The 23465-nt window shown below is 40.5% G+C and overlaps 1 protein-coding gene across 18 annotated transcripts in view; it reads right to left on the bottom strand.

Annotated features, from left to right (window-relative positions):
* Positions 1-23465, bottom strand: part of Limch1 (LIM and calponin homology domains 1) — a 315235-nt gene that overhangs the window by 151728 nt on the left and 140042 nt on the right. For all 18 annotated transcript variants that reach the window (XM_076865092.2, XM_076865095.2, XM_076865099.2 and 15 more), the window contains exon 3: positions 11053-11122. In XM_076865092.2, coding sequence (XP_076721207.2) covers positions 11053-11122 — 70 coding nt within the window. The remainder of the gene's footprint in view (positions 1-11052; positions 11123-23465) is intronic.

Below are 23465 nucleotides of genomic sequence, written 5' to 3'. Positions count from 1 at the left end.
TTATTAGATTGATACGCCAACTGACTCACTGGTATCCTGCCATTTATTGATACCAATACATCAAGTGGGTAGGCTGACATTTAATATTTATTAATAACTTCTGTTTCCTTGCCCTTTTCATCATTTCCTTTCATTATGTTCTCTTTTGTTTTTATTGAAATTTATTCTATTTTTAAAGTACTATTTTTTTTTAAATTTTGGAATCTTTTCCAGATTTATGGAAAATTGCAAAAATAGTGCAGAGGGTTCCAGTAGAACATACCCACTGCATCTTAATTTCTATGGTACATTTTATAATAATTAATGAACAAATATTGGCAGAGTATTATTAACCAAAATTCATGATTTATTGGGTTCCATTCATTTTTTTTTTCTAATGTTCTTTTTGTGTTCCAGGATTCTACCCAGGATACTAGGTTCCATAGTCACAATGTCTCCTCAGCTTCTTCCCCTTGACTTTCTTGGTCTCGGAGACTAGCTTTATTTTCATGACCCTGACAGTTTTGACCAGCCCGGTCAGGTATTTTATAGAACAGTTCTTTTCTAGGCTTTGTCTGGTATTCCTCTGGTGGTTAGACCAGGGTTATGGGTTTTTGTGAGGAAGACCACTGAGGTAAAGAACAGCCTCATAAAATCATATCAATCATCCTGTTTGAAAAAAATACTTCTGTTTTAAGTCCAATGAAACTTTAAACTGAGTAAAGTAGAATTTTAGAAAATATTAAATAGTTAGAAAATATTAAGTATCAAACTTTTTACTCAGTGATTAAGAATTTTATACGGTGGAGAGAATGAGAGACAGAGAACTCATTTTTATGACCATTTTGAGATGAAGGTAGACCCAAGACTACAGCAGGAAGCTGGCTAATTACAAGATAGGTGTCTAGCAATTCTTTTGAACTACTTGCCAAGACAAACTTCCTACAAAAACAATCTCAGAGGAAGGTGCATTTCAAACCAAGTGTTGTTTCAGCCTCGAATGGTCTCCTTTTTGTACAATACCTTTAAGAATTTGATAAAATGTGTTCCTGTTGTCAAACTAAAGAACCCCTTCAGACCCAAGTTTGAAGTACATGCTGAGAACTAGTTCTACAGAAGTTTCTTCTTTGGACTACAACTACATAAACGAGAAGTAAGACTTGGGAGAAAGGTATACGCTGCTGTAATGGAGTTTTTCCTCACATCTCCCAACTGAAGTCTTATTTCTAACTAAAAAAAAAGTGAGGAACTGATATCATGTCACAAACTCTGCCAAATACTGTTCCACAAAAGATAAGGGAGAACAAGTGTTTTCTTTTTTCAAAGAATGAGATTTTTGAAAAAAGAAAATTTTTCAGAGACAGGAAGGAAAAAAAAAATCTAAGGTGGAGGGGGGAATTTATAGCACTGCTATATATAACCTTCCACCTTTGCTGAGACTCAGAATAATTGTGGAAACAAGCTTGGAAAAACAATTTGTGGCGTATGAAGAGGCTATTAGACTTCAGCTAGCAGTTCCAGTCATTCCTAACACGTGTGACTAAGAATTTAAGTGCTTGGCTGGCTTACCCATGGTTAGGGGCTACATTGTCTAACCCTCCTCCAGTCTCTCCAAATTCGTATGTTGAAAACACCCTAGAACTTAGAATATGACTGCATTTGACTTTACAGAGGTAATTCAGTTATATGAGGTCCTCTGGGTGAACCATAATCCAGAATGTGACAGTGTCCTTATAAAAAAGAGAACACAGATACAGACAGAGGGAAGACCATGTAATGGATGACACAGGGAGAAGGTAGCCATCTACAAGACAAGGAGAGAGGCCTCAAAAGAAAATAGTCCTACCCCTCACTTGAACTTCCAGAATTTCGAGGAAGTAAGCCACCTACTCACCTAGTACTAAGATTGAAAAATCAGCCAGGTGTGGTCGCGCATACCTGCAATCCCAGCAGCTCAGGAGGCTGAGGCAGGAGGATCACGAGATAAAAGCCAACCTCAGCAACTTAGCCAGCCCCTAAGTGAGACCCTGTCTCTAAATACAATACAAAAAAAGGGGGGGGGGATGTGGCTGAGTGGTTAAGTGCCCCTGGGTTCAATCCCTTGTGCCAAAAATAAAAAATAAAGATAAAAAAATCAAGGGACACAAGATTGGGTGGATATTATATCCTAAGGATTGTTATCTACACGAAGATCTTGCTAAGTTGCCATCTGTCGTGATTTTCAAAGTGCAATTGCTAATGATTTTTCCTGTGGTTCCAAATTCCTTTGGTTACCTTTCCTCCTTCCACCAGTCCTTGCCAATGTGAATCACACCCTCCAAAGATAAGACTACAATTTAGGGTGGAAAATAACTTCAAAGCTTGTGATTATAATAAAGTAATTTGTCTTCATATACACTTAAGCATACAGATTTAACATCAAAGGTTGTTCATTCATTAACCCAGTCCAATTTTTCACAACTTTTTTTCCTGAGTTCCAAACCAACATTTCTAATTGTTTGCCAGACATCTGCACAGGAATATCTCTTAGAGATAGCCAACTCAATATGTCCAAACAAGAATTCATTTTTTCTCTTGGAACTCACTTCTCATTTCCCTGATCCCATGATTCTTATTCATGGTATTGGTACACTCCAAGTTGTTCAAGTCCAAAATGTAGATGTCATCTTCTAAAATTATTTCTTGCATTTCATCAAGTAAGTTTTTTTTTAACCTCTGAAATAAAGTTGCATCTTTCCATCGCTGGAAAGCACAGTGTCATAACTGAATTGGCAGGTTTTTAAAATTAGTTTGACTTTTAAAAATGGTATGTCTTCTAATTGATGGCATATTACATTCAGGGACAGACAAGTCCTGTCTCCTTATCTCTGCTCCCATGGCTTCCACCCAGTTTAGGTGCTCATCATCTGTCATTTGAATTACTTGCCTCCTAATTGACTTTTATTGTGGCCTCCTCTGGCTTTTCACAGAGCTGCCAAGTCACCTGGAACACAGATTCCCTTGTTCTCAGTGGCCTTTTCCTGCATACAAAGGAGACCAAACTCCTCCAGATGGCCTTTCTGGTCTCCGTGTACTGTTCCTGGTCCACTTTCCAAAGCAAGGACTTCTCTGGGGACCCCTGGGCTCCAGCTGCAGTCATAGCAACACTAGTCACTCCCGCACAGGAACCAGGTTCTTCTGGTTCAGACTTTCTCATTCCAAGCAAATAAGTCCTTCCCCCAACTCCAGTGCTCTTCACCATTCACAGTTCAAACCCCACCTCTCCCAAAGTTCTTGACCTCAAATCAAAATTTCTTCCTCATTTTTCCTTGCGTATGAATATTTTACTAACATTCAGTCTACCTAACATGAGGCCTTATCTGTATATCGGTCTCCTGGAAGGAAATTCCCTAAGAGGAAGAATCAGGTCTTGAATCATAGGAGTGTTTTCATTTGTGAGGCGAGAGAGAGCCAACTATCTGTGTTTGGTGTTATGTGCAAAAGAAAATTAGGAAACAGAAAATGGATGTCATAGAGAGAGATGGTCCAAGGAAAACGGTGCTATCTTTGAAGTGTGATAACCACAGAGACACATTTTCAAGAGAAAGAGAGGTCCAGGCCCAGGTTTCCCAGTAGACAAATACAGATGCTCCTGGCCTTATGCTGGGGTTCTATCCCAATAAACCCATTGTAAATTGAAAATATTAAGTCAGAACTGCACTGAATCCACCCAACCTATGGAATATGATGGCTCAGCCCCCCACAGTGACTGTTGCTTGCTCTCATGATTGAATGGCTGCGGCTTACTGTGCTGCCTGGCATCGTGAGAGTATCACCCTGCCTATCACTAGCCTAAAAAGATATTCAAAATTCAAAGTACAGTTTCCACTGACTGAGTAAATCATTTCATTCCCTGTGACAGCAGCTTTTGACAGCTCCCAGGGACCCCTTGCTCCTGGTGCTCAGGTCCTCAAATAAATCTCCTCCCCTTGAGGGTGGGCTGGACAGAGTGACTTGCTTTTAATTAGTGGAGTAGATAGAAGTGAGAAAAGTCACTTCAGAGATTAAGTTATAAAGGACTGTGACTTCCAGCTTGTTTGTTCTCTCTCTCTCTCTCTCTCTCTCTCTCTCTCTCTTTCTCTCTCTCTCTCTTGCTCTCGCTCTCTGGTTCTTCTTGCTCACTCAAGTTGATGAAGCCAACTGTAATATGCAAGCTGCTCTATGGAAAGGCCAACATGACAAAGATCTGAAGATGGCTTTGGTCAACAGCCTGTGAGGAACATGCACATGAGTGAGCTGAGGAGGCTCCTTCCTGGTGGAGATTTGGGTATCACTATGTAGCTACACCTCTGGCCTCTCTCATCACCCATTTTCCTTCCCTAGGTTCATATTCCACCATTCAGCTGAACTTGGGGTTGAATGTACCAAAGACCCCCTGTGGTTTTTTTTTTCCCTACATCCTGTACTCTTTTATATCTAAACTTACTGCCATTTCTATACCTGCTTGGCCTTGGCAGCAAACTTGAGAACAGTGAATTCAACACACCTTGTAAGTGCAGTGTAGGAACATAGCTGAGGTCTCTCACACTGTGTCCAGCAAAGAGGGTAAAGGAAAGTGTGTCATTAAATTCAGTTTTGGCTAAGATGCTTCTCAAGATCTATTCATTTCCTTCAGTGAAATGTGCTTCCTTCACAAAGAATCTCACCAGCTATGAATTCTTGATGAAGACGAGTCCAGCAACCTCCAGGGCTGTCTAATTATGGTGTTCTGAGCCTTTCTTTCTCCCCGGCTCCTGACTGAGATTCTGTGTCCGCCTGTCCCTGCAGCTGTGTTGTCCAGAACAAAAATCGTGGACAAGAAGAGCTAGTCTACCTGAACCAACTAACGCAGCAAGAGACCGACAGTAATAGCTAAGAAAAAGATAAGATGCAAGAAAGGTAAGAGCTAGCACAGTGTGAGTCTGGAAGATGTGGTATTGCTGCAAACAGGGAAAGGTTTGCAGGAGCTGGCAAGTTTGCTGTGCATGCTCATGAGAGACTGTTTGTACTGTGTAAATAGAAAGAGGAAAAGAGATAGGGCAGGGCATTTTAGGAAATTTTGCTGAATGTTATAAATGAAATTATTATGATTTCTGAGAAAAATCACAGCAAAGATTTTTAATGCTTTCTTTTCATTATTGGTTGTTAGACTGGTGTTTCATTGACTGCATTGCTTGAGGTGTAGCCACATGGAGGATGATGTCATAGGGTGATAGCAGAAATATTACATTTCAGGCCTTTTAAAATAGGCCCAGGCCTCAATTTGATTAAGCTAAAAGATATGAAATTAAAAGGGCAGTCTTCTAAAACCATCCAAGGGCCAGGTGCAGTGGCACTTAGATGTCTGTCATCCCAGTGGCTTGGGAGGCTGAGGCAGGAGGATTGCAAGTTTAAAGCCAGCCTCAGTAGTTTAGTAAGGCCCTAAATAACTTAATGAGACCCTGCCCAAAATAAAAAACAAAGAGGGATGGGGATGTGGCTCAGTGCTTAAGCACCCTTGGATTCAATCCCCAGTATCAAAAAAAAAAAAAAAATCTAAGGTCTACTTATGAAAGGACATCCTGAGAGTATGGCAATGACAACATTCTGCAGCTACTGCAAAGATTAAGAAGGACAGTCTAGCCTTGTATCTAGCACATATTAGGCACTTAATATATGATGGGTATCACTATAGTAGCAAAACCTGTGGCCTCTCTCATCACCTGTTTTGCCTCCCTTGTGGCCTAAAATAATAATTTTGACTAGAAGAGAGACAGAGGCAGAGGACAGAACTGGGACCAGGTCTTTCTGATGTGAACTGTAAGACAAACTGTTGAAGGGAAGGCAAAGGCTCCAGAAATTTTAAAGAAAGTTGCAGAGCATACACCAACAATATAAGGCTGCGTGAGGATGAGCTGGGCCCACAAGAGCTGGTCTCCAGGCAGGAGTGGCAGGAGACCTTGACTTGGCAGGCTGACACCACACAGGGCACCAAAGGAACTGCCTTGTCCTCTTCCTAAAAAGATGAGGCTCACATAAAGGCTCTGCCCTTCAGTTACCCAGCTTTCAAGAGTTTTGTGAATCTACCTTTTGTCCAAAATGATATTTTTAACCCTCTCATAATGTAGAAATCTTGACAGCCCTGTACCATTTCCACTCCTCCCTCCCTCAATCAACGAAACGTCAACTGCTCTGCCCCTCCGTTTCATCCGATAAAGCAGATACCTTCTGAAAGCTTCCGAAAGTCCACAGAATTTATGGAAATTTACATTTTGATCCATTTTTAGGGAGCTCAGATCTAACTGTCTATGAAAGGTTATCTTTGATGAAAGAAAAATACATCTTTTTTTTTTTTTCCACAAAAATCCATTTCTGGGTGAGTTAAGGTTACTAGATGGTAGGCTAATTCAGAAACCAGTCACATTCCTGCTCTGTTGAACTTCAGTGAGAGTCAAATTTCCACCATTCATCAGGCTAAGGGCATTTCGTGAAGCGTGGCATTTCACAGAAAGATACTTCGAGAGTATTGGTCAAAAGAAAAGAGAGAGGAGAGACAGAAAGAGCAACTTATTAAGTAGTCTTTAGGCTTTGCTTTCCCCTCCTTCTCATAAATGGTAAATTAACCTGGTATTAACATGTGTTCGATCTTCCTCTGGGAACACCTGGATATGTAACAACCAAGGAGAGGGCAGCCTTGGTATGAGATTCACCTCAGCTTTTACTATTTGTCTCATCTTGGGCAAATAACTCTTCCCTAAAGGACTCGCACGTCTTTGTTTATAAAATGAATACATCTAAGGTGGTCTTCCATCTGAAAAATTCTCTTTTTCTCAGATCACGTTCATCCTCATGGATTCACGTGTAAGATCAATCAAATATTTCATGTCAGCTCTAGAAAGGTTCTGCACTCGAGGGCAGAATCCCCAAATATCATCTATTTCCAATTGCACTGCACCTGCGTGCATGCGAACGGTTGTCAGAATCAAAATCCCAGCAAGAAAAAGCTTAATCCCCAAACTCCTGTGGTCAGCAAGGACTTGGGATTAAACAACACGTAGCATGATCTGTAATGAGCATTTCATGGAGTTTCAGGATGTAACTCGATTGTGCAATGCTGACGAGTTGGCCGGCAGAAGGGCAGCTTTTTAAAAAGTCCTTACTATGCCAAGACCTAAATTTGAGGTCTTTCTCTCTGGCAACAGCTAGCAGGATCACTCACACCTAAAAAAGAATGCAGCATCTGTAGGCACTCACCACGCGGCTTCAGATGTCAGCAGTCGTTACAGAGGAAACACAGACCCCAATTCAGGGTCTTTGCATTCTTGCCAGGAAATGATTTTCAACTACTTTGTTTTAACACCTTCACCCCTGAATTCTTTGTAACCACAGGGGCTAAAATACACCTATTCATGCTTTTGTAAATCTACAGGTGTTTATAATTTGGGATTGCTATGTGCAAACACACTTTTCTATTTATCTTCAAGTCAAGCAGCTGAACCATCTTAATGGATTGGCTTCTCAACACCAGGCCATTAAGGCACATAAGCGTGGGTTCCAGGCACATCAAACCTTCCTGCTTCACTTCTCAGATCTGATGCTGAGAACTTCTTGATCAATAGATGGTCAGTGGCCCGTCGAACCTCTGACAAAGTACAAACCAACCTCCAAGTCTTTAGATGCATTTGAAGTGTTCTCTGTCTGCCCTTCCCTGCCTGTCATAAGGACCAGAAAGAAGAAAATACATCACACAAAGGACTGCATCTCTACTAACCTGAATCTGCAAACTACCACTTATATTTGAAGTTCCTGCCCCCCCAAAAGAGAATTAATGCCTTTGAACCTCCAATTTTTTTATATTGAAAAATTTCCAATTTACCAAACGTGTTGCAAGAATAGTACCATGACACATGTATGTCCCTCACTGGAATCTAACATTTTATCACGTTTCCTTCCTTCCATCTCTGTCTCCATGGTTACATAAAATTATATATTATAGACAGACATTTTTGCCGAAATTCTAAACACATACACATGGTCCAATGTCATTGTTTACATTTCATCTCTAAATAATTCAACTTGGGTACCTTGTAATATCAAGAATACCTTCTATATACACAAGGGTAGGATCACATGCAAGACACTGAGAGAGTACTGTCATCAAATATTCAACTAGTATTCAAATTCCTCAATTGTCCCAATAATGCCTATCGTACTTGCTTTTTCTCAAACAAAGATCAACCTTGTCTTTGACTATCCTTGGTCACCTTTAGTCTTCAACAGTTTTCCCACCTTTGGGATGGGGAGCTACCTTTATTGACACTGACAGTGTTAAAGAATAGAGGCCAGCTGTTTTGCAGTTTGTCCCTGGATTTGGAACTGTCAGATCATTTCTTCCAAATTATGATTTCTTAGTGCGTCACTTGGATACCATATGTCATTTGGGCCCATGATGGGTATTGGCAAGTTGATCGTGGCCAATTAACTACTTATAGCCACAGTGTCTTAACATGAATCAAACCATTTGCTGACTTTTAATTTCCAATTATTAACAGTTATTCAAAATATTACTCTCCAAAGTTGATTTAAACACAGCTGGCTTTCATCTCTTTCATGGATTAACTCATTTTCTCATATTTCAGGGGATGCTATCTGTACTCTATAATGAAAGATCATAACAGTCCACAAATACTCAAGGTTTCAGAGGTGGTTTTGTGTAGGAGCTTGATAAATGAATAGGATTTGGTCAAGTAGAGGAGGAGGACAGGATCATATGCATAAGGACTGTCATGTAAAAAGGCATCATACATGGGAGTGAGTAGCATTTGAGGAACAACGAGTCAACTGGAGCAGTCCAAGCAGGAGATGAGACAGGGCTGGCAATGTGTCTCAGGGGGAGAGTGCTTGCCTAGTATGTGCAAGGACCTGGATTCAATCCCTAGTACAGCAAAAAGAAAAAAAAAAAAAAGATGAGGACCGTCTGCTATAGGACAGTGGCCAAGGAAATGTAGCAAGTAGACAGAGTCGAGTCGATGGCAAGTCTAGATGCCTGCAGACCTTGGGCGGGAGTGGTCATTTGAGTCTCGTCTGCATATGCTGTCCAAAGGGCCTGAGGGACATTCAGATGGAGCTGTCCAATAGACAGATCTCCAGGTCTAGAGTTCAGCAGGGAGCACTTGGTGGGAAACGCTGACTTGGGTCAAATATGGAAATGGGAAGAAAGCAACAGAGGCCCCCTTGCTGGCTTGCATCAGATTGCCTGACTGCTTCAAAGACAACATGAAAAGGACAGTATTTGATCTATGATAAGAAACAATACAGGGCTGGGATCCTGGCTCAGTGGTAGAGGACTTCCTAGCATGTGTGAGGCACTGGGTTCAATTCTCATGTATCACATATTAAAACAAAAAAAGGTCTATTAAAAAAGAAAAAGTAATAATACAATGATACATAGCACACATCGCAAACCCTTAATTTTACTAAAATCATTTGTGACTCACATTTTAAGTTAAGCTTTCAAAATCCTTTCCCTCTCAGCTACTGGATGCAGAACTACCTGCTTCTGTTCACAAGGATTCCCCCCCGGGGCCGCTTTTGACTTTAAGCTGCAAGTTGTGCTCCTACAATATTAAACACCCACGTTCCAAGGTCAGGGACTGCCACAAGCTTGGAGCCAAACAGGAATTTGTCAGAATCATGAAGACCGCGGCTTCAACATTTGAAAGAGATGGATTTAATAAAAAGTTCTAAACTAATGAGTGCGTGTACATTCTAATGTGAATGCCTATAATATTCATGTTATTTACATTACAAAATTATTCAAATTCATTCCTCCTAAATTGACTTATGTAATCATCTATCTACGTATTAACTTACTTGGCTACACAAATCTGACAAATAAAATTAGGGCGGTTTTTAATGATAAATCACCACTCACGAACAACTGACATCAGAAATCAAATGTGTCCACAGAAATCAAAATTTATAAAATGAAGAAACTTGCTCATACCATGTGCCTTCCTACCAGAACCCCCACGGTTTTCAAGCACAATAGGTTTTTGTCACATCTCATTTTAATTAGTCATCGTGACATGGCTAAGAAACTATAAAACAATCAGCAAGGTCTATGTAGGATCCTGCCTAAATTCTTGACATTTTTCTCATTGTTTTCTGCAAACACACACACACACACACACACACACACACACACACACACAGAGCGAAGGCAATCATAAGGGAAGCAGTCAGTGAATCATTATCAGGCCATACACACCCTCTGCTTTGTGTACTCGTATGCACGTATGCGGACATGTGTGTACCAAGTTCCTTCCAGAATTAAAATTGGGTTGTCTTCCCAACCTTCTAACTTTTTCCTTTTTCTAATCAAGAGGCAACATCAATCAAATAATTAAAATCAGTTGCCAAGAATTATGAAACATCATAACGCTTGAGAAAACCTTCTTGCTTCGGACCACATGTAAACACATGAGTTCTATAGCAGTCACATGGGAAGGTTCAGAAGGGTGAGGGCAACTGCTCCAACAGTTCTCCAGATGACAACGGATCACTTTAGTGCCCCATGATGTCTTTAGAATAGTTGTCAACACATAATTGGTCTATGAATACTTAGAACGGTGGTATTTAATCCCAAGTAGATTTCTGATATTGAAAACAGCCATTTATTATGAAGATGCTGTTTCTCTTGAAAGTCTCTTTCTCCCCTCCCCTCCACTGCAGGGGAATGCAGAGGGGAGCACTGGAATGAGAAAATGTAATTAAAATCACATTCCTCCCCTGGGGTCAATCCAATTATCAGCCTCTCACCCCAAAACAAATTTACCTCTTTAAGACTGAAGGACTTTATCACTCATGGGAAAACTACAAACAAAGATTAAGATGCCACTTAGACATCACTGGAATTTTTCATTTTTAAGTGAACTCTTAGTTTAATGGATTCAATGCGCTCTCATTCAAGTAGAATATATATTGCAGGAGAGAACTGTAATAAATGGTACTGTCATGACCCTTAGGTTAGAGCCAAGGAATATTGGAAAATAAATCTCCATTCTGGATACTCACCAATCCTGCAATGGGGGTAGGCAATCTATTGATCTTTTTAACAAGTCCTGGCTTTATAGCATTCAGCAACCTGTCATGAAAAAGGCAGAATGTCAAGTGAGACATAAAGCAAGATGGATCACACAAATCACCTTTATCCGGGGCTACAGCTAAATGCTGAATAGGAAAAAACAGTGAATTTAAAGCATGTAGTAAATCTCAATAATCTATCAGTCTTCATGCATATAAATAAAGAGCTTTGCCAATATCAAGTTTGTCCGATGCAGGTGAAGTTTTACAATTTGAAAATGTTAGGAGAGAAGAGAGGGGAGAGACGAGGAAGGGATTCAGGGGAAAGGACAAGGAAATTGCCTAGAATCAAAGCCAGGTATTACAAGGTAGGTAAGTCTTACTGCTAATTCTCCTAGCTAAGGCAGGGATCTCTTCACCAAGTTCAGAGATCAACATATATCGTTGCAAGTGATTTACCAAGACAAATTCTGCCTACAGACCCTATTTGCTCTTTAAGGAAAGTGGCTTATTAAATGTGGTTGAGTCACTTAAAAAGGGAGGGTTATATTTAGTAAGAGGTTAACAAATCAAATCCTAAAGATGTTAAACAAGGATGTCCACAATTCCCTAAATACAAAAGATATTAGAGCCTAAGACTTTGAAGATAATGTTGAAATCATGTAAAAACAGCAACACAAACAAAGGAATGTAAGAGGAACAACTATAACGGTTTGTCTTCAGGAAATATAAATTCAGAGTGAAGAGAAATAAGAAAGGCAAGTTGTAAAACTAAAAAGGGGGGGCTTCAGGGTAACAGGCTGGAGTAAGGTAGTGGCAAAGCAGATTATTCATAAAGGAATAATCGAAAGTAAGGGTTGTAGAAAGGAAGCATTTCCACATTCAAGAATAAGGCAATAGGGGCTGGGGTTGTGGCTCAGCGGTAGAGCGCTTGCCTAGCATCTGCGAGGCACTGGGTTCGATCCTCAGCACCACGTAAAAATAAATAAAGACATTATGTCCAGCTACAACTAAAAAATATTTTTAAAAAGTATAAGGCAATAGTACCTTGTCTCAGGATACCATGCAAACAGAAACTTAGGGCAGGAGTTTATTAAAATTCAATCTGCAGGTTACAATTATGGGCCAATGTGGCTGAACGCCTGTTTGTTTTTTAATAAAGTTTTATTGGAATACAGCCATGCCCATTCATGAACCTATTATTTAAAGCTATATTTGTGCTACAACAGCAGAGTTTGATAATGGAGATTACATAGTCCATAAACATAAAATTTTTAATCTGTTTTTTTAAAGAAGTTTGCTGATTTCTATTATGATTCATGTAATCCAATAATATAGTAAATTATGAAGGACTTGGGTTTAATAGATTTCTATAGGACAGTAACAGAATTCTGGGAAACAATTTTGACATCACTACATACCAATATATTGAGAAATGTCCCTACTGTGGTTGTAGCATACAGAATATTCTGCTTTTGTGTCAAAGATTAATTGTCTATTCCTGGCATCTTTCACTGAAAGTCCAGCATGTGGTCCCCAACATGTAAGAGTTAGAGTGAGCGTGTGCCTACTTGTCCCTGAGAGCCAAGATGCTGTTTTAACCACATATTTAATCTTTTTTTTTAAAAAAAAATACTTTGTTATAACTTCATTTGGAGTTGTTGGGTTTTCAAATTGGAAGGGAATTTATCCTTGCTTCCCATTTTACGCCTCAGAAAACTGAGACCTGGTGTTGGTGATCCAGATCAGTGGCCCAGTCAGGTCCAGCACCCACGAGTCTTGGACCAGTACACTCTCTTGGGTGGTGCTGATTTCCCATTTTTCCAGTATAAGATATACAGGGAGACATGATGTCTCCAAAGCCAAGTTTTCACATATACAGAATTCCTAGGATATACTACTTTTCTCACTAGTTCTTATTAGTGTCATTTAAACTAAATTTTTAAATAATATTCATGGACAGTGTTAAGAAATCAAAAGGAATCAAAAAGACCTACAGTAAAATGTAGAACTTGCTGCCACTCTGTCCCACAGGCCCCCACACAGCCTATTCCCTGAAGGCAGTCTGAAAGACTTTCCAGAAGATAACTTCAAAACACAGATAATTAAAAAAAAAAAAAAAAGCCAGTAGCATATAGTACACACTGTCCTATGCTTTGTTTTAACAATATTGTCACACCTTAGTATCCATGGGGGATTAGTTCCAGGATCCTCTCAAATACCAAAGTCATACATTGCTCCATACCTTATATAAAATGGTATACTGTTTGCATATGACCTACACAACTGTCACATGTACTTTATTTGCTTGCTTAGTGGTATTAGGAATTGAGCCTATGGGCACTCTACCACTGAGCAATAGCCCCAGAACTTTTTTATTTTATTTTTGAGACAAAAATTTTTGAAGTAAAGCTGGCCTCAAACTTTTAATCCTCCTATCTTAGCCTCCCAAGATGCTGAGATTACAGGTGTGAATAACTGTGCCCAGCTCCCTCCACAGTACTTTAAATCATCTGTAGATTACTTATAATAACTAACACAATGTAAATACTATGTAAATAGTTGAAAGTCTGTTCATGTTAAGTATTGATGTAATTTTAAAAAATATTCTTGATTTTGTTTGTTTGAATCCACAGATACAGACCCTATGGTCATGGAGGGCAACTGCATGTCTTGGAGGTTACACAATTTGACCTTGGAGAGTGTGCCTTATCAGTGCATATGACCCACATCCTTAATAGAACACAGGAAGGCTGTCAGAGGGGGTGAGAGCCCTGGCTCTGGAGTCCAGCTGCCCAAATTCACTATAGGTCTTACTTTGGACAAGTCCACTAACCTCAGTTTTCTCCACTCCAATGTAGAAGTTTAATGAAACCAATTTCACAAGTGTCAATGTGGCTTAAAAGAGGTAATTAATGATGATTGAATGTGATGATCATTATTATCCAAAGTACATGTATGAGGACATGAATTGGTGTGCATATACTATGTATACAACCAGAGATATGAAAAATTGAGCTCTATATATGTAATAAGAATTGTAATGCATTCCGTTGTTTTATATAAATAAAAAAAGAAGAAGAAAAAAATCTTTGGAAAAAAAAGAGATAAAATATATAAGAAGCCAACATAGAGCTGGCTTTCTCCACAAATGTTTCTGTGTTTGTAAGCATTCTTTTATAGGAATTCAATTCACAGCATTTAAATGGACCACTCTAATAATTTTTTATTTTTAAACTTAAATGCAATACTGTTCCTACCAGATACTAACCCTTGCCAAAGCAGAAAAAAAAATAACAAAACACTCTATTCTCAAATTCATAATTTAAACATTCTTTTTCCAAGAGGCACCTTTTTCTCACCTATATCTAAGGAATATATTAATATTTTTAGTAACAATGGCTCCCTCAACCCACTTTTTATTGACATTTATACTTTTAAAACATCTTAAATATTTCATTGTATTCATCTTTCATAGAATTATATTTATCTGGAAGAATGTTCTATGTCACATGAAGTTGTAAAAATAAATAAAACTATAATGCTAGACCTTAATTAAAAGAACAAAAAATTCTGCTATCTCTAAAACATTTTACAATAAATTAAAAAACAAAAAGCAACAGCACTCTTATTTAGAATATTTTTAAAATCAAGGCAGAAGAATTTTTTTTCATGTAAACACTCTCCCAATTCTGTACAGAGTTTACAGTACACAACAAGAAAAGATAACTTTGAATTCATGTCATAGAAATGCCCAACACCTGCTCATCTTGTATTTTGCATTAAACTGAGGACATTTTTTATACATATTAGGAAACAGAGGAGCTATTCAACAACAGGGCTATAAGTCAGAGTCAATAATATTCACTTACAATTTTATTAAAAACTACTATTGCCTCTCTTTGTAAATTTAAAATATACATATCTTCAATAAAAATATATTGATGAGCTGGGTGCAGTGGTGTACCTATAATTCCAGCAATTTGGGAGGCTGAGACAGGAGAATTCCAAGTTCAAGGCCAGCCTTGGCAATTTAGTGAGACTCTATCTCAAAGAAAAATTATTTTTTAAAGACTGAGGAAGGGCTGGGAGTGTAGCTCAGTGGTAGAGAGCTTACTTAGCTTGTTCCAGGCTGTGGGTTCAATCCTCTGCACCACCAAAAAAAAAAAACAAAAAAAAACAAAACCCAAAACTGGGGAAGTGGCTCAGTGGTAGAGTACCTCTGGGTTCAATCCCCAGTTTCACAAAAACAAACAAAACAACATCAAAAACTATTGATGAAATCTTTAAAGTGATGATTCCAGTGTTGATATTTTATATTTATCTACCTTCTGAGGTATACATCACCCAAAAATATTGGTCATATATTAGTCTCTCATTTCTGTAGAAGAAACAATTGAGGGGCTGGGGATGTGGCTCAAGTGGTAGCGCGCTCGCCTGGCATGCGTGCGGCCCGGGTTCGATTCTCAGCACCACATACAAACAAAGATGTTGTGTCCGCCGATAACTAAAAAATAAATATCAAAAAATTCTCTCTCTCTCTCTCTCTCTCTCTCTCTCTCTCTCTCTCTCTCTCCTCTCTCACTCTCTCTTTAAAAAAAAAAAAGAAACAATTGAGCCGCAAACAGATGTTGAAGATGTCCCAAGAGGCATGCCGGGCTAGTCTGCAGCATGGCTGGCACGTTCTTCATACCTTAGGCCAGTCATTTTATACCACACGTGTTAGTTTTCACCACTGTGACAAAAATATATGAAAGAAATGATTTAAAGGAGGAAAGATTCATTTTGGCTCATGGCTTCAGAGGTTTCAGTTGATGGTCTGTTGGCTTCATTGGTTTGGGCCTTAGGCAAAGCAGAACATCATGGCGGAAAGGCATGGCAGAGGAAAACTCTTAATTTATGGCAATAAAAGCAGAGAAAAGGCGGGAAGGAGACTGTGTGTGTGTTGGGGGGTGGGCGCTCAGGACAAGTTATAACCTTCCAGGGCCCTCCCCCAGTAACCTACTCTTGCCAACTAGGGCCCCGTGGCCTACAGTTTCTACCACCTCCCAATAATGCCATCAAGTAAGAATCCCCCAGTGGATTAACTGACTGGTGAGGTGAGAGCCCTCAGGATCCAATCACTTTCCCCAAATCCCCACCTCTGAACATTGTCCCATTGGGAACCAAGCCTTCAACACATAGTCTTGGGGGGACACCTCATATCCAAACCATAACACCACAATGTGGTGCTTGAGAGAGTCCAGCTTCAGTATGTGATTTCAAAGCACAACTCAAAAAAATTGCACGAAACATAATACGATAGCATCAACATCAGGGAGGAATACAAGGAAAACAGAAGAGAGAGACTATTGGGGGATGGCAACTGTAAAATACATCTGACCTGGGTTCCATCTACAGATGGTCTACAACGTCACCACAAGGAATCACAGAGGACAAAGATAAAAATGTGGAAGACATGTGGGCCAGGTAGGAGGAACTGGTTTAGACATTTATGGATCCAGTGATCCTTTGTCAAGTGCTTTGCCAAGAGGTGTGTATTGCATACCATTCTAGGCACAGAAAGGGCAATGGTGAACAAATAAGCAAAGCCCTTGTCCTTTGGAATTCATCATCTTGGTACTGGTGAGTAGGTGAGGAATGGAGAAAGAAAAAAATAAGCAAATGAACAGGAGGGAATTTCAGACAGCATCAGCACTCCGACAGGCCACAGGGGTCATACCTTTACGGGGTGATCAGAAGGCTGTTCTGGGAATGGAACATTTAAGAAAAAAGTTGAGGGGCTGGGGATGTGGCTCAAGCGGTAGCGCGCTCGCCTGGCAAGCGTGCGGCCTGGGTTTGATCCTCAGCACCATGTACAAACAAAGATGTTGTGTCCGCCGAAAACTAAAAAATAAATATTAAAATTCTCTCTCTCTCTCTCTCTCTCTCTCTCTCTCTCTCTCTCTCTCTTTAAAAAGAAAAAAGAAAAAAGTTGAATGATACAAAGATATTAGCTAAAGAGGGGAATGAGGGCAAGAGGGTGGGCTTGGTTACCAAGGGATGATTAGAAGGTCCACGTAGCACAGTCAGTAGAAGGAAGAGATCTATGACACGAGGGTCAAAGTAAAAGAGAGAGCCAGACGCAGGTAAGGCATCTAGCTTTTTCCCCCAAGTTTAATGTGAAGTATGAGAAGCTGTTTACAAAGGAGACGGAGATGATCCGATTTATTTTTTCAAAACATCATCATATGTGAATAGTTACTTAAAAACACACTTATAATTATATACTTACAGAAAATTCATGCTTACTAGAGATCATAGGTATCAGAAAGCATAAATAAAAAAAATATCACAAATAACGTATAGGACTCAGCCTGAGGAAGAGGAAGGGAAGTGAATTTGGAGTCAACAGTCTAAGTTTTAACAGGTAAATCCAATCAATACTCATTAGCTACAAGTTACTGGGGAGTCACGTGATCAGGGTCACGGTTTTGCCTTTAATAAAATGATGATTAAGAAGCCTTCACCTCCCATCCAGAAATGTGGTGAGCATCCAATGGGATGATTTCTCGTTAGCTCTTGATAAATGAAAACTTGCCTATCCTCTCATTTAGCACACTGAGCATGTCCTTTTTGCTAGGTAAGTGCAAGCTGTTTAACTTTTACATCATCCAGCTACCAAAGACTAAGTTTCACTTATTTCTTTCACTGGCCACCTTTGGATAAAAAAAAAAAAAAAAATCTCACATAAATGAGTCAAATCAACAAATGTATTTAGCTTGCCTAGCATGTAGCCAGTGAAAAGCAACCAGAAAGAGCAAGAAAAGTTATGGTCTTAGATGACCCTTGATTATGAAAGAAATTAACAGCATTGAAGGCTAGAAAAATAAATGTGTTTCTTCTAATATAAATTAAATGGTGTGTACAAAACTCTTACATTGTAAATCTAAAACACACGGTGACTTGTAAGTCAGAAGCTTATTCCATATGTTCTTTCAAGTCCTCAACAAATATTTATGGAGCATGCTTGATGTGTGCTCTGAAGCTGGGTGCTGGGCATGCACAGGAAAGCACAGGAAACCCCAGGTCTCTCCCTCAGGCAGCATGCTCACTCAAACTGTGCACATATGTGGTTCGTTGCCATGCCACCTAATGCACGGCCATCCTGAGTTTTCAAGAAGGTGAATTCAAGACATGTTTATATGCACTGTATGGAATATAGTTCTGCAAAGATTAACGACTGGATTCCTCGTAGAATGATTGTTGAGACAGTTAGGAATGATGGTGACATTCTGACTCTGCTACAGATGGCATTTTATAACTCCTCGTACCCTAATATCTAGCACATGGCAGCCTCTAAACCATTGTTTAATGGTTACAAAATACCAAGAGAAGACATTTTTTTTTCTACCTACAACTTTAAAACAAACAAACAAATAAACAAAAAACCCATCTCAAATCCCCTTTCTGAAAGAAAGAACTTTGGTTTCATATAGACCCTTCCAATAGGCCACGTAATGGCTCCACAAGAAGCAAGTACTAAGAATATCACTCCAGATGTTCCATAGGAGACCATCTAGACATTGCAAATTATACCAGTGAGCAGCGTATTTGTTTGAGCCTATAGTAGGAACATTAAAGATTACAAAAAATTGAAAGGATTGGAAATTCTAAATGAATTGAGCTTACTCTACAAATCATGCACTTTGGAAATTCAATTTATTAATAATTACCCTCTAGTTTGGGAGAGAGCAAAGCGGCTATCTAGACCTTAAACACAGGGTTGGGAAGTTCATGCTTATCTCATGGGAAATCACTTTGTTCTTTACAACAAGAGGATTACATCATCATCTCATTAGCTTGGTTTGTGCAGCTGTGATAGGCAACTATGATCACAAAATTGTCCCACTTTGTGTCCCTTTTAATTTGGCTCAGTGGTGTTTTTCCATGTGTTTTCCTTGATCACTTCCTGGGTTTGACTACGGACTCTGGGTGAAGGTGTAGGAACTTTCATTTAATCTAACATGGCATGTTTTTGAACCTAAGCATGTGATCACTTTAACCTTGAACATAAACCTGTTACAGATGTCATTTTTAAAGATTTCTTTTTAGAGTTGCCGTGGCACTACCAGGAACATGAACGCACCCTTGAGGTCAAGAAAAACTTACTAAAATGAAGGGAAAAAGCAAAACCTGAACCAAGGAGGAGTTTCATATGAACAAAATACAGTTGGAATACAAACCACCATCATTAATATCTCCCAAATGTTTGTGACATGCTCTGCATTGTCCAGAACATGTAACAGGCAGGCCACACTTGGGCCACGTGCCTTGATCCTATGTAAGAAGAGGCCACAGGAGCGTCAGGAGGTCTTTGTAGACGTGGGATTCTAAGAAGTTGGGGCTAAACCTGTGAATTCTAGGGCTCACCGATGTTCTCATTATTGTGACATGGCTCCTGTGGCAGACTGTCAACAAGCTTGCCAAACACCTTCCTTCATTCCCGGCACACAGCTAGGCTTGACTTCCCAGCTTCCTTTGCAATTCTCCACAGCTGAATAACAGAGTTCTGGTCAAAGGAGTTTGGACAAAAATAATATATGATCACACCCAAGCCTGGCCCCAATAACCCTCCCAAGCAATCAGTTCTGCATTTTCTCTCTTTGTCATTTACTAGTCAGGTGCTGACACCCAGGACATCCTTGGAAATCGGGTGAAGAGAATGGAGTCTCTATTACCTGGGATCCCTGAATGACCGCCTGGAGCAGAGGGATCTCTCTCCTTCCCTGCTGCCAAACTTGGGGGATCCAAGAGTGGAAACACATGCCCATTATATTAAACCACTGATTTAGGAGTTTGTTAGTTACAACAGCCAGCTCTACCTTAAACTAGCACAACTCTCCAAGAGTCATTTTCCAATAAGCAGGGATCCCACCTGTGCAACTTGTATCCAAGAAAATCCTGTTCCAAAAATGCAAAACTGAACACCTGAGTGCATCTTCCCTTTGGATCTTGCTAGGAATGGGCAGAAAGCACAGCTAAAATTTAGGACATTGTAAACAAATTTACTCAGTTTTGTTTCCTATATTTCCCGGGGAAATAACTTCTTACAGATCACATCTATGGTTAATACTGAAAATATCAACCCTGATGAAATAATCTACAAGCATAGAAAAGAACAGTAAAACAGTTATCTGAAGCTCTCAGAGTCCTTTGGATTCCATTTTAAACTCTCTCACAGTTGACAGTAGGGGTGGTCTCTCACATGACCACCCCTATTGTCAAGGAATTATGGAATTTAAGAACTGGAAGAGGCCTAACAAATCTAGTCAAGGAAACAGTCACCCAGACACTTTGAGGTGAGAGCCCTAGGTATGAAGTTGGGATTACAAACTTAGGTTCCTAACTCTGAGCAGAACACTTTAGTCTATGATGCTTCACTTTTTTGCATTTCAACAGATAAATCCCCTAGTCTCTGGGATCTTACCCACACTGCCCACTGCACCTACCTGACCACTTCCAAAACTTGGCTTTGGCCAAGCTCCTTCCTTCTTCCAATGATGCCCAGACTCCCAAGAGCCCAGGATACCAACCCCTTCACCTCTAAACTGCCTTTTCCACAATGCCTCCTACTCAGAGTCCCCCCTGCTTTTACAAGCTACCAGTTTAAGATGACACATGTGATCAATGAACCACAAAAGCTGGCAACACATGAACAGAATTTAACACAACCAAATAAAGCGGAGACTAAAGTTATTCCGACACAGGCAACGATATGTGTAATCATCACTGTGCTATGTAGTAATTATGTGTAAATGACGGTAATTAGCATTTCTTTTGTACACTTAAAACCTAGCTATTGCTGGGTTTACTGTTGGGAGGGTAGAGAGACACTTGAAGGTGAAATTATGGAGATGCAGCTCTAAACTGTTCTGTATCTAGTCTTGGACGGGGTGATCCCAGGATTGGGAATCACAAAACTCCAAGAGTAATAGTGAAAGACCCCAGCCCAGCAACCTTAGGCTTAGTTACAAAATTATTAGGGCACGTCACAAACCTGCAGACAATGTGTTTTTCAGATAATCAGTTAAATGTGACCGATTGAAAAGGGAAAAACAGGATGGTTGGGAAAGAGCAGAAAAACAGATTCCAGGGCATGCCTGAATAAACAGGGGCTAATAAGCAGGAACAGAAAAATCAGAATGCTCATATGTAACTGTCATGTGGTATTGTTCCAGGAACATAAAATGAAAAATAACTTTACCCTTTAGGTAACCTATATGCTGGGTTCAAAATAGCCAATAAGAAACCTGTTGCTTACCGCGCGAGCGAAACCTGCCCCTTGACCCTATAAAAAACCTGTACCCCAAAGCCCGGTGTGCCAGCTCACCGAAGCTTCGGCTGAGGTTTCGCTGAGCACCCACAGGCGTCTGTGTCTGAATAAACCTCATGCGTTTGCAGCCAGTGCCTCGTGCGTCTTTCCTGGACAGGGAATCGGTGGGTCTTTCAATAGGAGCCTCTAGAGACAAAGATCTGGGTTCAAATCCCAACTCTCTAACTCACTAGGCAAGTTATGTGAAGTATTCAGAATCTATGAGTCTCAGATTCCCCCTCCATACATAGGGACAAAATATCTCCTAATCATTGTGCGTTTGTTTTGTTTTGTTTTTTGGGGATACCATGAATTGAGCTCAGGGGCACTTGACCACTGAGCCACATCCCCAGCCCTATTTTGTATTTTATTTAGAGACAGGGTCTCACTGAGTTGCTTAGGGCCTCACTAAGAGACTGAGGCTGGCTTTGAACTCGCGAGGCGCGTGCTACACTTGGCACAGGCCTGGCGTTCAACAGATGCTTCATAGGGGCAGGTGCTGTCATCATTTCCTCTACGCAGGTTCCACCCAGCCCTCCCACAAGTGGAAGCCTGATGCGTCAACCATTGGCTCATTTCTCCTCCCGATCATCCTGCCTGAGCGAGAACGAGGCTGGGAGAGAAGAAAGAATAGGAGTGAGATCATGTTAGCTGTTTGGGAGGGCAGATCTACAGAGGTGGAGTCTCCCAACAGGCGGAAGGCCACAGAATGCGGGGATGGGGAGGAAGGAAGGGAGGCTGCCCACAAGAGAAAGGCCCAAGATGCTCCCATTTGCTACACTGTAGCTGCCCCCACAGCTGGCTCTGGACGTTTTCTGCCAAGCCTAGCTGTCCTTTAACTCTTTCCAAGAATCCTGTCTCCGCCCCTCACTTGCCATCCTGAGGGTGACGGGGACGAGTCATGGGCTGCAGAGGCCTTGCGCTGTCCTGCCAGGCCTGGTTGGGACAGCTCATTGACGTCCTATTCACTCTGCCAGAGGTCCTCAAAGACCCATGCCACACCAGCTCAGCCCAGACACCCTCACAGGACTGGGCTCCGGGTGCAGTGGTGGCTGACACAATCTCAAAAGACATGTGAGGGAAATAACTTAGTTTAGGGGGAAATAACTCCTGCATACTCAATGAGCAACTTTGGAAGAACTTGGGAAACAGGATGTGCTCAGCTAGGATGTAGTTGCGGCTGGACACAGCAAGACTTCTGCTTCTCCTTGGGTGCACGGCATTATGATCACATAACTTGTGTTTGGTGCACTGCAAAAAGCAAAGACTCACAGCCACCAGAGGTTCTTTTTTCAAATGCAAACCTAATCCCACTGCTCTTCTGTAGAGAATGCTGATTGCCTTCCGCTCCCCAGATGTTCTGAAACTCTTTAACATGCTATTCAAAGCTTTTGAACATCAAACTGACCTGACACCTACCTCTCATTTCCAGCCTTCTTCACCTGGTATTTGTTCTAGTCTTTGGCCCCAAAAGAGCAAAGACCCTTCCTTTAACCAGAGACTTTCACATGCTTGCTGCTTCCTGTTCCACCTGCCTTTGCCACATCTGACTCCTCTATGGCTTAACAAACTCCTACTCATCCTACAAAACCCAGCTTAAATATGACCTCCTCACTGAACTGTTCTTTGGGTAGACCATATCTCCCATTTCTGGGTCTCAATACTCTCTGGCTCCCCTATTTACCACAAATTACAGAATCTGTCCACATTCCTCACCAAGCAAAGAGTTAATTCTTTCCATAACCCAGCTCTCGTAAATGGACCGGTAACTGGTAGAGTCACAACTTTTGTTTGCTGAGTGAATCAATAATGAAATAAGCAATGAACTTTGGACCCATGAACAATTTTGCAACATTTGTTGCTGGTGAAATCTGAATCATTCTCAAAGGATGAAGATTAAAGTCGGATTAAAGCAACTGCATCATCGAAGACTTGATAGGCTTCTGTCTAGTTTGTGGCCACCAGTTACTGTTTGGTTAAGCTCCTATTGGCCTGTGAGAGAAGGGATGGAATTAGTGGAGTCATCCTGTTCCCTCTAAAGGACAGTTGG

The sequence above is a fragment of the Callospermophilus lateralis genome, chromosome 8 (assembly GCF_048772815.1).
Source record: "Callospermophilus lateralis isolate mCalLat2 chromosome 8, mCalLat2.hap1, whole genome shotgun sequence".
In the NCBI taxonomy this organism is placed as follows: domain Eukaryota; kingdom Metazoa; phylum Chordata; class Mammalia; order Rodentia; family Sciuridae; genus Callospermophilus; species Callospermophilus lateralis.
Note: the sequence above shows the minus strand (reverse complement) of the source record. Positions and strands in the feature narration are given on the sequence as shown.